The sequence below is a fragment of the Miniopterus schreibersii genome (genome assembly GCF_964146895.1).
Source record: "Miniopterus schreibersii genome assembly, chromosome: 13".
Taxonomy (NCBI): domain Eukaryota; kingdom Metazoa; phylum Chordata; class Mammalia; order Chiroptera; family Miniopteridae; genus Miniopterus; species Miniopterus schreibersii.
The window spans coordinates 54,375,299-54,391,593 of record NC_138113.1 but is presented as its reverse complement, the minus strand read 5'-3'; the positions used below and the strand labels follow the sequence as shown (position 1 = coordinate 54,391,593).

The 16,295-nt window shown below is 39.7% G+C and overlaps 1 protein-coding gene across 1 annotated transcript in view; it reads left to right on the top strand.

Moving 5' to 3' along the window:
• The window catches only part of TMEM131 (transmembrane protein 131), a 181,294-nt gene that overhangs the window by 81,409 nt on the left and 83,590 nt on the right, over positions 1-16,295 (top strand). Inside the window, exons 5-6 of the mRNA XM_081157292.1 lie at positions 10,916-11,039; positions 14,761-14,877. Coding sequence (XP_081013418.1) covers positions 10,916-11,039; positions 14,761-14,877 — 241 coding nt within the window. The remainder of the gene's footprint in view (positions 1-10,915; positions 11,040-14,760; positions 14,878-16,295) is intronic.

The window sequence follows — 16,295 nt, the reverse complement described above, 5'->3', positions numbered from 1 at the left end:
GTTAATGTTCAGGTCATCAGGAACAAATGATGTTGAATGCAGTTTGTAAGTGGGAAGTGATACTGTGAACCTAACATATAATATTAACTTTCAGAGTTTGAAAACTACTTACATGTTTAAGCAGCATGAAATTTATAGGTTACCTCTTCTGATTAGCACTTAATTTCCATTTTTATTATTTAAATTTTTCCTGTGGATATAGAAGGATAAAGTATTTGTTTGATACATGTGCTTTTATTTTTATTTTTTAATCCGAGAGAGTCCGTTGCCTCCCATATGTACCCCGACCAGGAATTGAACCCACAACCTAGGTATGTGCCCTGACCAGGAATTGAACCCGCCACCCTTTTTTTGGTGTATGGGACGATACTCCAACCAACTAAGCCACCCTGCCAGAGTGATAACATATGCTTTTAAAGTACAAATTTTTTTAACATTGATTTTAGAGAGAGGAAGGAAGAGAGGGAGAGAAACATCGAAGTGAGAGAGAAAATCAGCTGCCTCCTGCATGCACCCCGACCGGGTATCAAACCCAAAACCTTTCAGTGTACAGGACAACGCTCAACCAAGCCACACCATCCAGGACTAAATTTAATACAAACTTTTATACATTATCAAATTAATAATATTATCACCATCCCAGAAGGGCAAACAAAAGCAGATCCCACAGAAAGACAAGGTTCAGCTACAGACTTGCTTCCTCAAACTACACTTCTGGCTCACCTTCTACCTCTGGGTCTTGGGTTTTACACATTGCAGATACACTAAGGGGAAAACAAGCCTTCACCTGTATTTGGTTTCAACCCAGTTTAGCAGGTGGATAAAAAAAATATATTAAATTGTATAACTGCTAGAGTAATGCCCCTCTGGTAAGTTAGAATGGATCAGAATAAAAACTGATAAACTCCACTCTAAGACTATGGTATGAGCAATATGAGGGTATATGAGGGTGGGGCAGAAGAGATCAGTATATAGTACCAATATTTTTAGTCTAAAATAGAGAGTATTTTTACGTTGTAAAACTTAGCAGTAACCATTCTAGAGATACTGTTTCAAGAGTTATATCCAACTCTTTTTCACTTCTCTTTTTGCTTTTTTGAGAGAGTTTTGCCATTTTCATGCAAAACTTGAGATAAAAAGGTTTTCAGGTATACAGAATACCTGAATTGAAATTGGGAATTCCTGTTCCAAATTATCTGTCCCTCAACCCTTTAAATAATCACCCACCCCCAAACAGGAGAAACCAAATTTTCATAAGTCCATATTATAAAGCCACCACATGGATGTAAACAGAGGTTCCTAAATTTAGAACTTTTGACTGTAGAAAATTGGAAGGGATGTGAAAGAATTTGCCTAGCATTTTTAGAGCTAAGGATCATTTTTATGAAACTTGAAAATAGTTTTCGAACAAACAAATGAAGTTTTTTTGTTTTAGGGGTTTTTTGTTTTGTTTTTCAGAGAGTAACTGATTTCTAAAAGAAATCAGATGTTAGTTAGCACATATCCTCTTTTAAATGTTTGTGGGTTTTTTTTCACCTTCAGGAGCAGAAAACTTAGTTGATTAAAATTTTTTCATTCATTTACGACTTTTCTTTTTTGCCTCCAAAAATCCCTGCTTTTTAAAAAATGTATATTATTAAGTGGAAAAAGAATTATATTAGAATACCTTAGTGTAGAATGCCTCATCTTTGTATCTTCATGCCTGATAGTCACCATCTACCCCCACCCCCATTTTTGATACATCCACAGATTTTTGGGGGTTTTTCCCCAGTTTTCCAGCCCTTAAGAAAATTACCTGTTCCCAGCTCAGGAGTAAATCCTAATTAATCTACGTCAGTTGTAATAATCTCATTCTTGTTTGTGATCAGTTCAGGGGTGGATGTGACCCCATGGTACCCAACAATGTGAGGTCTGGTCTACTAAAGGATTTCTGGGGAAGGATTTTTTTTTTCTCATTCTAAAAAGGACATAGATACAATAAAGAAATACCCCTCTTCCTGGCTGGATGTTGTCTGCGTGTGGTTTCTGGGGAGCTATGGCAACCATCTTGTAATCAACCAGCAGTGCTAGCCTAGAAAACAAAATCAGCAAAGTTTGTCTGATGGGAGAAAAATGGAAGGAACTTGTACCCTTGACCATAATGTCAAACTGCTGAATTAACCCTGGAACTGCCAAATTCGGGTCTTTTTGTTAGGTGATACTTAGTAGTCTTGCTTTCTTGATCTCTTGTAGAGTACATGGCACTGCTCACCTATTCCTCCCTCTCAGCTCTTCCTCTGTCTCTACCCTGTGAACCACTCTGTGTTTCCCTCCTGTGTCTAAGGCTCTTTTTTCTTAGTATTTCTCAGGATTCTGTTCCTCTGTCAATCCCCTAACTGTGACTGATTGTTTCCTCAGTGCTTCGCAGCCAACTGCACACTTCTTACTAGGTGATCTCTTTCAAACCTTTGGCATTTGCCTATGGTTTTCCGATCTGTACCCACCCCTCCCCCCATCACTCACCTTGCGTCCCCAACAACACCTTAACCTCAGTGTGTCCTGCTCTTGCTTCTGTTTCCAATCTCTGTGAGTGGTGCCAACCAGTCACCAAAGCCTGAGTCCTGAGGCTTCCTAGATTCCTTCCTTTCCCTCAAAGCACCCCATCCCTTTTCCCACCACATCCATTTCCAGAATCCTATCAGTTCTTCATGTCTACTCCTCTCTAACCTTCACTGCCCACCCTTCTCTTAATTTAGGCCTCCGTCATTTCCTATCTAGACTGTGACCACATGCTGCCATTTTCCAGTTTATGATCTATACTATCAACAAAGAAATCTCTTTATTGTCAAAATCTGATCATGTTATTTCCTGTACTCCTCCCCCCAAAATCCTTTAATGGTTTCCTAATGTCTTCAGGATAAATTCTAAATGTCTTAACATCAAATGTGTCCTTTACCTTTCTTATTTGCCACCCCACCCAGACCACACCTGTGGGGAACTACTTACTGTGTTCTGAAATACCCACTCTTTCTAAGATCTGGGCATGTTGTACACAGTTAAAGATTCTCCCATATAAAAGGCATTTTTAATGGAAGCTCTTATATTGTCAGGAAAGGATAAAGAACAGATACTGGATGTACTGTTAGCCCAGATTCAATAGCAAACATTTGTGCCATATTTTACTTCATATTTTTGTTGATTTTGAATCATTTGAAAGTGGCAGGCATAAGACTTCATTCCTATATTGTTCAGCACACATTTTCATGTATAAGGACATTCTACATAACTGGAGTATCATTACTGGTATTGTAAGACAATACTAGTCATTACAGAATGCCTTTCGTTCCTCTGCTTTGGTCAGTGCTATAGTTGTTTGGTTCTAAGGGATAGAAAGCTCACTGAAACGAGTTGAGGCAGAAATGAGTGTACATTGAAAGGAATACTGGGGACCAGAATAATGACTGCAGGAAGGTCAGTGATGCAGCTGGGACCTGGGGACAACAGGATCCACACTATCCCACGCCTCCAGGACTCCTCTCTCTGCTGCTTATTTCTGCCTCTCTGCGTTGGCTTATTCTCCCTACTACCGATATTTCTTTCCTGCAGTGATGGCAGACTCACCAACTGCTCTTCAGACTCGCATTCTGTAGCCTCCTGCCAGGGAAGAGCTGCTTTTTCTTTAGATTGAAAAATCTCAGTGCAGTGCAGTGATCACCTTGGCTTAGGTCAGAGGCCTACCTCACCAGTCAGACAAGGGGAGTGTTTGGTAGTGGGCATTTCTTCCAGGTATCCCTATATTTCACCCAGAGAAGAGAAGCCATACAGAGGGCAGCTACTCCAACTGAAGTCAGTTACAGCTCCTTGGCCTATTGACTCCCTCGTGGCCTTCACTGCTATAAAGGATGGCCACCCTCTGAAGCAGGCCTTCCCCAGCCTGCCCAGCAGAGGTGGAAACTGCCTTCTGTCTGCTTCCATGGGGCTGTGTTTTGTTACAGAGGTGGGATGAATCCCCACCCAAAATTAGGTCCAGATGTCAAGACTGATGATGTCACATGCACACAACTTGAGAGGGTACAAAAAGATGTAACATCACGAAGCTTTCTGGGGAGAGCTGGATGGGCTCCAAGCAGGTCTGAAAACTGGCTTGAGAGAGCAGAGAAAGGAAGCTGGCTTGGTTCTGGTTGTGGTCGGGAGGGGGAGGGGCTAGGGCCAACTTGCATGGGTTGAACTTTCCACTGGGCCCAAGAGGGAGCGTGCAGGCTTTCTTACTGGCTTGCCCAGGTGTGGCACTTATGGTGAAGGGACAGTTGGGCCTTGAAACTTGTCATCAGACATCAAACATGGAGTTAGAGTTTTCATTACCCATGACATCTGCTAACTTCTATCAGTGTACTGGTGATCACTGTGATTGTTTTCATATCTGCTCCCCCAGGCTATTGGGATAAATACACGTTGTTTATCTTTGTATCTCTGGCATATATTTCACACTTAACACTTATGTACAGTATATTAAGCCCAACAAGATTGCCTGCTGGTTTGTTTTGCTTTAGTTAAATTAGTTTTACATTTTCAAGTGTTTTTGCTGGACTGCATTAAATGTTTGCTGTATCTTTTCTTTTTGGTCCAGTAATGTACTGATTTAATGCCCATGCTATACATGTTTCATTGGCTTGATATGTTTAGCAGTAATTTTAGGACTTCAGAAGTGTCCTTAACAGAACACTTTCTAATATTTTTTTCCAGAAATTTTAAGTGGAGTCGTCATTGCTCACTACCTTGACTGATGGAATACTGAAGTTCTCTCTTCAGTATTCTGTGAACCTTTTCCACTGCTTGTCATTTTTGCTAAACCAGAAGTTACTCTTTTTTTATTTTTCTTTAAAAGAATGGTTCATTAATTTTTAGAGAGAGAAGAAGGGAGAAGAGAGAAGTATCATTGTGAGAGCATAACATCCATCCGCTGCCTCCTACATACTGCCTGCCGGGGATTGTGCCCACAACCCGGGCATTTGTCCTGACTGGGAATCGAACTGAGCCACACCTGCTAGGGCCAGAAGTCACTCTTAATTTAAAACATCCTTTGCAGCATCTGGAAGAACTAAGTGAGATTGAATTTAACACTCCAGGTTGCATCTGGTTGTCATGCAGGGCCTCCAGGAGGGTTTCAGGCTCTTCAGCCAGGAAGCAGCTCTAGTTCCCTGGCCACTTTCTAGACCCCCGTGTACTGGCTTCTCTCACTACCCTGACCATCTCTCCTGTCCTCTACAACTTCTTTCACAGTAAATTAATCAAACTAATTTTTGTCAAGTATGACTTTGTTTTCATGCATTTTATTTAAATTTATTCTTTAGTTCTACCTCTTGTCCCCTTTCCCTCTCCCCTTCTTTTCTTTCCCTCCACCTTTCCCCCTCCTTTCTTTAACAATTGGCTGAACAGTCTGGGCATAACTACCTCTCCACTTCCTCCTGCTCCCCTTCAGTTATTTATGCCAGTGCTGTTAAATATTTTCTTTTTCCATAACTCTTTCAAAAATTTATTGCAGACTGTAAAAGATGCTTTGGGTGGAAACTTGGTTTACTGAGTTCTTTGGTTTGTATAATAATTAAGAGCACAAAATCTTGATTTCAGATCTAAAGCTTAAAATGGAGACTTAATGTTTTAAAGGACATGGAGATTGAATAGACTCGCTAAAAATGGAGGTCTTTAGTATCAAGTTAAATTCAGTTCATGAAAGGCATTTCTCCCTTATCACTTTTTGGTATTCTAAGAAAATTAAGTAGGCCCTTTTTTCTAAAGGCACGTTTGGTGCTTTTAGCTTTTCAGTTTTTAACTTTTCCACCAACACCCCAGCTCAGCCCTTAGTCTAAAATGTGTTTGAGAAGATGGTCGGGTTTGTGGTAATTGAGTGGTACAAAGTAGTACATACTGATTTGGTGCAACTTCCTGCCAAAAGTTGTGTTATTAAGAGTGCTGTGTCACTGTCATTCATAAGGTTTTCTCAAGGCAGTTGCTCAGCCATCTCTTCAGCTGTTTCCTGGGGTTGCATATCCTCTTTCTGGAACATAGGAAACTTGCCATTGACCACAGAATTGCAACTTGCTTTCCAAGCTAGTTTGTAATTCATAGCTGCTTCTTTCTAATTCTTTTGAGCCTCAGACTCTTCTAAAATATGAATAGTCAGTAGCTCTGCATTCAGAGAACAGCCGCATATTTGGTTCAGCTTGGTTTATCTATAAATAATTCACACTGTCCCCTTTGGCCTTACTTCTGTATTTGAAGCAGCTCATAATGGAAACAAATAGGACAAGCACTGGCAGACACTTGAAAATCTTTGCTTTATTTTTAAAGCTACCTGTCTAGCCAAGCAGTCACACATGCTGCTTATGACAGGCAGAATTTTAAGACAGTCCCCAAATTCCTGGCCTCTGAGGTACACGCACACAGGTTCTCCCAGTTGTATTCAATTTAGCACTAAACTAGATGTTGCCGTACACTACTTGAAAATGTAATTAAGGTCCCAAATCACTTAACCTTTAAGATAGGGAGGTGACCTGGGGGCCTGACCTGATAACCTGAGCCCCATCACATCTGGCTGTAGCAGTCAGAGACAGAAATGTTGGAAATTTGAAGTGTGAGAGGTGTTTGATGAGAGGGAGTTTCTCCATGCTAGCTTTGGAAATGGAGAGGCCCATACGGCAAGAGACTGAGAGCATTCTAAATTTTGTCAGTGACTTGAATGAGCTTAGAAGAGGACTTTGAGCTTTGATGGGTGAAACCCTGAGCAGATATCCTAGGCATGCTCTTCTATACATGCTGGACTTTTGACTTACAGAATTATAAGATGATAAAAGGGTGTCACTTTAAGCCTCTAAGTTTGTGGTAGTTTGTTATGTAGCAGAAAACTAATGCACTGCTTATTTACAAATAGGCATGTATTAACTGGCACTTGACCAAAGTTTTCCATGGTTTAGTGTGACCTCTGTCTTCAGTCTCCCATTTTATCGCTGATTCTATTCATATCACCAAGGGACCTGAGGAGAGGGCGGGGCAGGGAAAGCTATTCATATGAAGTCTATAAGCAGGTCTGTCCAAGGAGTGATCCCTCTGCTTCCTGTGGTGTGGACTGCCCAGAACTACAGGATGCCTGCTGACACTCTTCCGGAGACCTTCCCTCTGTGCTTGTTACTCCAAACTTTTTTGAACAACATAAGCAGATGACCCTTCTCATCTGAGCAAGAGTTGATTTTTATAGGGTGGGGCTCAGGTTCTTTCCTCTTTGATCCCTGTTAGGGCAGGGCGTCCTCAACAGTGCTGCAGATCAAGCATCCTGATTCACTCCATGCTTCCAGGCTCCTAGAACCTCCAAACTTGTTTCCTTACCCCAAAGTCCTCTCCTGTAGGGGGGGCATCTTTCATCCTGTCTTCTTGAAGGATCCCCCAGATTACCTGTCCATCTTATTCGCTGTCTTTTTTTATCTTAACTAAGATTGATTGCATGGAGGTCGCAAGAGTAAAACATTAAGAATGAATCCATAGGAAGTTGAATGACTGGTTGTCAGCCTACAAGACATTTGAGTTGTAAAAGAGCATATTTGTTTAAGAAATCACATAATCGGTGAATGTTCAGAATATAGGGAGGACCTTTTATTTCTGTGTACTGTTGTTCTACCTGTATGTCTATATAAAGCTTGAGGAGGAAGAATTTATCTTCCATACTGTCTTTAAACAGCTTTTTCCTGCAGCATCATGACCATGGTTTGAGGTTCTAGCTGGATTGGTACCCACTTCCCTAATTGTGTCATGATCCTGGGATTGATGAGTCTGTTGGGTGAGGGATCCAGCTCCTGAGAAAGTCTGCACCTGAAGCAGGAGGAATTTCACACATGGGGGGGCTCCTGGGTTTGAGGAGCTCCTGAGGCACTCACATACCTCCCTCTGGATACCCTCTGTCTCTTCCTCAGGACCCAAGCCCTGGTTCCACTTTTGGGCTTTTTCCTAATGGCTGAACTTTGTTAAGCCACAGAAAGATGTTGGCCCTTGTGTTGTCTGGGCTATAAGCTATAGGATGCTGTTGGACAAACCATAGCAAGCACTTGAAAATCTTTGTTTTATTTTTAAATCTACCTGTCTAAGCAAGTAGTCACACCTGCTGCTTATGACAGGCAGAATTCTAAGTCCAAAATCCCTGGCCTCTGAGGTGCACATACATCTTCTTTCAGTGGTATTCAGTCAAGCACTAATCTAGATGTTGCTTCTCTGGTTAGAGTAGAGAACATCTCCTATGGGATTCCGCCTTGCAGTCTGGGCAGTCTGGGCACAGCCTTCCAGTGACTGCAAATGCAGCCAACTTATCTGCTCCCATTTTTGCAAGAGGCGGTAGCATCTGCAGTGATAATCTCTCAGAAGGGCAATAGGACTTGATTTCGGCCTTAGAGGTACCAGAAAATATTTAACCTTAACAACAACAAAACTTTATGTCAGCATTATAAATTCTCAAACTGATGTGCAAAATAAACAGCAGCACAAACTGTTATGAAAACCTTAAAAGACAATAATGAAGAGTTCTTATTTACATATGTGTATGAACCTGACTTTTGGGGGTAATATGGAAAGAAGATACTGTTATTCTAGTCTAGAAGAAACAAAATGTTTAAAATAATCCAAGATTCAGCAGTAGATGAAACTGTAGAAGAAAATGAGTAAAGTGCTGGTGAATTAGCTTTTAATGTTTAGATGATATTGACACTTCATAAAGCCTTTCAATCAAGAATCATTTCAGCCTTTTTAAAATTTTGTGTTTGGCTCATTATTTTTGTTCATGTTCTTCAAATAGTTATACATTTCAGTTTCCAAATATTAACACTTCTAATTATGGCCTACGTATCTCTTTTTCTTTTGATTTTATAGCTCTATTGTAAATATTTTAAATTTATATTCTTTCCTGCTGAATTCTGAAGTAAATTGTCAATCTGCTCTTCTAACTCATTAATAGACTTTTATATACCTATCCCATCTGTTGCCTTTATGTGTTATATTTTTATACTAACATTTTCCTTTGTCTTCTATGATTTCTTGCCTTTTTCTTAATATCTTGCTATATCTCCTTAAGTATATTATTACATTATGCTTATTTTTAATTCTTGGTTCAATTTTTGTAGCTTCGGGTCTGCATTATTCAGCATTTACTAGGTGATGCTATGACCACAACCAACCCAAAATCTCAGTGGGATTTAGACTGAAAGAGCACTCCTACCTGGGAAATGCCACTTTCTTGGCAGAGGAAAAAGAGTGCAAGAGGGCTCTTAAAACTTAAAGATGGATGTCACTTTTGCTCACATTTCATTGGCTAAAGCAGGTCACATGGCCAAGCCTAATGTTACTAAAGTGGAAAAGTGTAATCTCTCACCAGTTCAGACAGCAAATTGGTAACAACATTACAGCCTATCATGACATCGCACATGTTTTCTAATAGGTTGTTTGCCTCACAGATCTGTTATTTTGTGATGTGAACTTAAGAACGCCTGCCTTGTAATGAATATTGAGGAAGGACAGAAGGCTAGGCCTTGGTCTGTCTCTTGTGAATTAAAGGGAGATGACCCCCAGGGCAGAGCCCCAGTTTCACACACAGACCACTGAGTGTGTGTTATATTGATCTTTGAGAGGAGACAGTATGTTAGAACATGAACTAGAGCCAGATGGCCAAGATTCAAATTTAGTTTCCATGTATGACTTTGGGCAAGTTAATTAAGTTTCCTGTGGCTTAGTATCCCCATGTATAAAGTGAGGGTGATAATAGCCCCTAGCTCATAAGGCAGATCTCACATAACTTTGCCAGTTTCTCCTCCTAAATTGAAGAGCATGTATCAATGGAATTGGGGAAGAAGATGACACAATTCAAATTAGTAGGGCCCGGCCGGGTGTGGCTCAGCGTTGAGCATCAGCCTAGGATCCAGGAGATAGAGGTTCCATTCCCCATCAGGGCACATGCCCGGGTTGCAGGCTCAATCCCCACCAGGGACGTGCAGGAGGCAGCCGATCAGTGACTCTCATCATTGATGTTTCTGTCTCTCTTCCTCTCCCTTCCTCTCTCTGAAATCAGTAAAGATATATTTAAAAACAAAAAAATAGTAGGAAGGCAGGTTGGTTTTACATAAAGAAATAAAAGGATCTGGCCATTTTGTTTCCAGCCTGCTGCTTTACTGCATTGCAAGCTTCATCCAGGCGGAGACTTTCTTCATTATATCCCAGCCCCTGGCTCAGCGTGTAATATATAATTGTCACTCAAATATTTGTTGAATGGCTGACCAACTGGCATGGCTCAGCAGTTGAGCATTGACCTATATGATCCAGGAGCTCGAGGTTCAATTCCCTGTCAGGGCACATGCCTGGGTTGTGGGCTCGATCCCCACCAGAGGGCATGCAGGAGGCAGCCAATCAATGACTCTCTCTCATCATTGATGTTTCTGTCTCTCTCTCCCTCCCTCTCCCTTCCTTTCTCTGAAATCAATAAAGACATTTAAACATATATATATATATATATATATATATATATATATATATAAAATATATATAATTTGTTGAATGACTAAATGCATTTTTATGTGTAACTTTAAATCTAAATTAATTTAATAAATTGTTTTATACCATTTGTATATGTATTTGTCTAATAACTTTAATGTTAGAGTTTTTCTTTTTTATTGAATTTATTGGGGTGACAGTGGTTAATAAAATTATATAGGTTTCAGGTGTACAGTTCTATACTGCAGCATCTGTATATTGTATTGTGTGTTCACCACCCAAAGTCAAGTCTCTTTTCATCACCATTTATCCCTCCATACTTTCTTTAATGTTTGATTTTTTTAACAGCTAGAAATTAACTCAATGACTAGAAATCACCTTTGAAGTATTCGTGACAATTTTCTTTTTGTTTTTACAGGCCAGTTGGAATGCCAAAAATGGAAAAAGTTTACTTACATAATCCTAGTTCTGAAGAAACTATTACTTTAGTATCAATATCTGCTACAACATCACATTTTCATGCATCATTTTTTCAAAATAGGGTAAGTCTTATTTATAGCAGATTTATATTGAGTTTGAAATTGAAATGTCTAGGTTTTTAAAATATATTTTTTAATTTATTTTAGACAGAGAGGAAGAAGGAGGGAGGGCGATAGACAGAGGGAGGGAGAGAGAAACATCAATGTGAGGGAGAAACATCAATTGGTTGCCTCCCGTGCACTTCAACTGGGGACTGAACCTACAACCTGGGCATGTGCCCTGACTGGGAATTGAACCACCGACCTTTTGGTGCATGGGAGGACACTTAACCACCTGAGCCACACTGGCCAGGGCTGTGTGTATCTTCTTTATTCATTCATCTATCAGTGGATACCTAGATTGCTGCCATATTTTCACTATTGTAAATAATGCTGCAAGGAGCATAGGGAGCATATATCTTTTTAAATTAATGCCTTTGATTTCTTTGGAAAAATACCCAGAAGTGGAATTGTTGTTAATCCTCACCCCAGGATATTTTTTCCATTGCTTTTCAGAGAGAGAGGGAGGGAGGGAGGGAGGGAAAAAAGAGAGAGAGAGAGAGAGAGAGAGAGAGAGAGAGAGAGAGAAACATCAATGTGAGAGAGACAAGGCAACTAGTTGCCTCTCATGCACACCCCGACTAGGGGCAGGGAGCGAACCCACAACCGGGAATTGAACCCAAAACCCTTCAGTGCGCAGGCTGACACTCTAACCACCATGCCACACCGGCAGGGGCCGAACGTCTTTTTATGTGTATGTTGGCCATCTGCGTGTCTTCTTTGGAGTAATGTCTGTTCATGTCCTCTGCCCAGTTTTTAATTGAGTTGCTTGGGGGCTTTTTTTATGTTGAGTTGTCTGAATTCTTTGTATATTTTAGATATTAACCCCTTACAGATGTATCATTTACAAATATATTTTTTTATTCAGTAGGTTGCCTTTTCATTTTGTTAGTAGTTTCCTTCATGTTGCAAAAAGCTTTTTAGTTTGATATTGTCCATTTTGTTTATATTTACTTTTGTTGTTTTTGCTCTAGGAGACATACCAAAAAAAAAATATATTGCTAAGACTGCCCTGGCTGGGTGTCTCATTTGGTTGGAGTGTCATCCCATACACCAAAAGATTGCAGGTTCAATTTCCAGTCAGGACACATGCTCGATCCCCAGCTGGGGGCATGTGGGAGGCAGCCAGTCGGTGACTCTCATCATTGATGTCTGTCTCTGTCTCTCTCCCTCTCCTTTTCTCTCTCTGAAATCAGTAAAGATATTAGAAAAAGAAAAAAACAACCTGAGCTAGCTTGTTCGGATCAGTGGTTAGAGCATTGGCCCGCCAACTGAAGGATCCTGGGTTTGTAGGCTCACTCGCTGGCCCTGGTCGGGGGGTGGTGTAGGAGGCAACAAATCGATGTCTCTCTCATATCAGTGTTTCTCTCTCTCTCTCTCTCTCTCTCTCTCTCTCTCTGCTCTCTCTGTCTTTCTCCTTTCCACTTTCTCTGAAAAGCAATGGAAAATATATCCTCAGATGAGGATTTAAAAAAACACCACCTGTTTTCCATTCCTCAGGAGATGAAATTTAACAATAAAAATTAATCTAGCCCGGCCAGCATGGCTCAGTGGTTGAGCATCGACCTATGATCCAGGAGACAGCGGTTCAATTCCCGGTCAGAGCACATGCCTGGGTTGCAGGCTTGATCCCCAGTGTGGGGCACACAGGAGGTGGCTGATTGATGACTCTTATCATTGATGTTTCTCTCTCTCTCTCTCCCTCTCCATTCCCCTCTGAAATCAATAAAGTTTTTTTTTAATTAATCTATACCTATAAAAATCTACCTTTAGGTAATCTAGGTTTAGTTTCAAAGGAGATAAAGTCTGTGCTGTCTTCCCTTTTTTTTCTTGTTGCTTTCCATGTTTATTCCCTCAGGAAGGTATTGACCCCATAAGCTTAGGAAGTAGAGATGGAATGAACTCTTGGGTGAAGAAAACATGCATGTGATCATCCCATTAAGCCTAGTTCCCACCTGACACCATACACAGTTATAATATTATTGACTATATTTCCTATGCTGTACTTTACACCCCTGTGATTCTTTTCATATTTGGCAGTTTGTTCTGTGGGAAGGTTTTTAATTACAAATTAAATTTCTTTAATGGATATAGGACTGCTGTAGTTACCTGTTTCATTTTGAGTGAGCTTTGGCATATCATGCTTTAATTTTTTTTTTTTTTAATCCTTACCCAACGATATGTTTTGACTTTAGAGAGAGAGGAACATCAGTGTGAGAGAGAAACATTGATCAGTTGCCTCCCTTACGTGCCCCAACTAGGGAATCGAACCCGCAACCTGGGGATGTGCCCTGACCGGGAATCAAACTCACGACCCTTTGGTGTATTGGACGACACTGCACCCAGCCGAGCCACTCAGCCAGGGCTTTTTTCTAGTTTTTTAAGATGGAAACATAGATTATTGATTTGAGGCTTTTTTTTTTTTTTAAAGTAGGCATGTAATACTGTAAATTTCCCTCCAAGTATTGCTTTAATTGCAGCCAACAAATTTTGATATGTTGTGTTTTGATTTCCAATTAATTAAAAATATCTTATAATTTCTCTGGTGACTACTACTTTGACCAGTGGGTTATTTTGAAAGTGTTGCTTCATTTTAAACTGTTTAGAAATTTACCATATATTTTCTATTACTGATTTTTGGCTCAAGTGTGACCTCCAGTTAGTCTCTACAGTGTCCAAGGGTTCTATATTCATATTTTAGTCCACACTTGGCCCTTAGCAGTGTTTAAAAATTTTAGCTGAACTCATTTTACTCTCTTGTTGGAAGCCTCATCTTTCCATTATCTGCCATGGGTGAGCCAGTACTCACTTTCCATCTCTCCTAAGATTCTGGGCTAGTTGATACACAAACTTAGTGGTAGGTTCAAGAAAGGTATTTTTTTGGTTATTGATAATGCAGGAGAAATGTGCTTTACAGCTTTCTACATACTGAGGTGAAGCCAGAAGTCTCAATGTCATATATTTTAAGCTATAATTTGTGGAGTATTTTAGATTTCTAGCCATAGAGGCAGAATGAGCGAGGTCGATGATTTCATTAAAATGCATTTTAAGGCTTCGTTGTAGGAAGAACTGCAGTCACAATCTCTGGAACTTCTCAAGCAGCCCCATTGTTTTGTTGTAATACATTTATTTTGCTAACTACAGTGACATCCTCAATTTGCACAAGATAACAGATTGAGTTCACATACTATCACGCCTGTCTTTCCTAATGTAAGGTGCTGGTACGAATGGGTAGCAGAAGTCAAGGGGTTGAGGTGTGGGCTTATTTCTTTGGAACAGCACACAGGTTGCTGCTTCATAGGAATACATACATATATAAAGTTCAGCTTCACCTCACTCCTGTTTAATTGTATGATGGTGGAACAGCACCCTATAGTGAGGTACCTCATCCCAGCCCAGTGATTGTTGAATGAACAGAATCCAAGGAAACCATCGGTTCTGTGGGGTTTTAGACTGGTAACTGACAAAGATATGTGACTAGACCTCCATTCTGAAGACATCTTTTTTATTATTTTCCCATTGCACAATAGTTTGGGTAATTTAAAGCTTAATCCTTTAGGGAGGAAAAGACAGTTTATGGAAGTGATTCTAAGATTTTGTTTTAGAAAACTTTAGCCATCTAATTGTGATCGGCATAATTGGATTATTTTTGGTTACTAACTTATTTATTGCTGTTCTTTTACAGAAAATTCTTCCGGGAGGAAATACATCGTTTGATGTAGTTTTTCTTGCAAGAGTAGTAGGAAATGTAGAAAATACTTTATTTATTAACACATCTAATCATGGGGTATTTACCTACCAGGTAAGAACCAGAAGTAAAATATTTGTTTTCTAAAATATAGTCACCATCTCTGACCTATAACATGACAAGCTATTAAGAACTCTTTTCAATAACAGGGTTGATAGAAAATGTAAGAGTTTAAACTTGGAGCATTTGTATACCTACTGTTGTGTCTGTGAATATCCCTGTTCAAATTAGACTAAACAAATGAACTTAAACTACAGCTAAAGTGTTAATGCAAGATTGATTGACAAAAGAATAGTAAAAAATATTTTTACACTAACTCTAAACTCTTTTTACTTTTTGCACACTTGTGAAGCATACTCGGTAATAGTTTTAAGATTAAAACATACATTCCTGCTTTTCTTAGTAAATATATTGTTTTAAATTTTTTCATAAAGTTATTTTTATGTATAATTGTTCAGATTATTAAAGAAGGTTACTGTTTCTTGAATCAAAATTTTTATAATCAAGGTTATTGAGATTATTAATAATTGCTTATACTTTACATACTCTTCTGCCAGTATTATAGATACTTTTATTCTCAATTTTTTAGAAAAGGAAGATGAAACATAAAGGTTAAATAATTTGCCCAGATTACGCTATTAGTAGGTTGTTGAGCAGAAATTCAAATCCCTGTCTTTGTAACTATGAAGACCACCCTCTTAGCCACTGTGCTGTATTGCCTTGGAACTCATTTGTTTGTTTTTCTTTACAGCTTTTTTGCTTTTGATTTTGAACATTTCTTCTCCAGTGCACAGAGCACTTCATATATTTTGAAAATCAGTGTCAGAGTAAACATTCTGTATTAGTCATAAGCATAAACTTAATGTAAATAAGTTTTTAACAGTTGTTTAGTTGGCAGTCAATAAACTTTTAAAGGCCTATGTAGATAAATAACTATGGCGCTCTGTAGATGACACTCATGTTAACATACACTTGTTGAAAATACAAAGACCTTTGCCCTGCAGAGGCACCCCCAAGTGACCTAGGTGGTCATGGCCAATCTGGACTACTTAAGGGTCATGATCAGGTTGTTCTCAAGAGGAGCCTCAGTAGCCAGCTGTCTTTCTTTACCTCCACAAGTCTTCCTCGAAAATATGCCTTGAGCCTGTCTACCTCTTCCCTCTTCACAGCCATCTTCTAAGCTATCATCACCTCTCATTCTGTTACACAGTGGCCTTCCAGCTTGGCCTTCCATTCCTCCGTAGTCCCTACCAGTTCCTCTAGTCAGAGTGATCTTTGAACATAAATCAGATCTAGTCAACTTCTCCATGTAAATCTTTATGTTTTCCCATTGTTCTTAGAGCAAAATATAAACTTCTGACCAAGACCTATAAGTATCTAAGAATCTGGCTCCTGTATAGATCTCCTACCTCATCTCATTTGCCCATGCTTTTCTTCCTGATCTTCAAACAAGCCAAGCCCTTTCCTGCCTC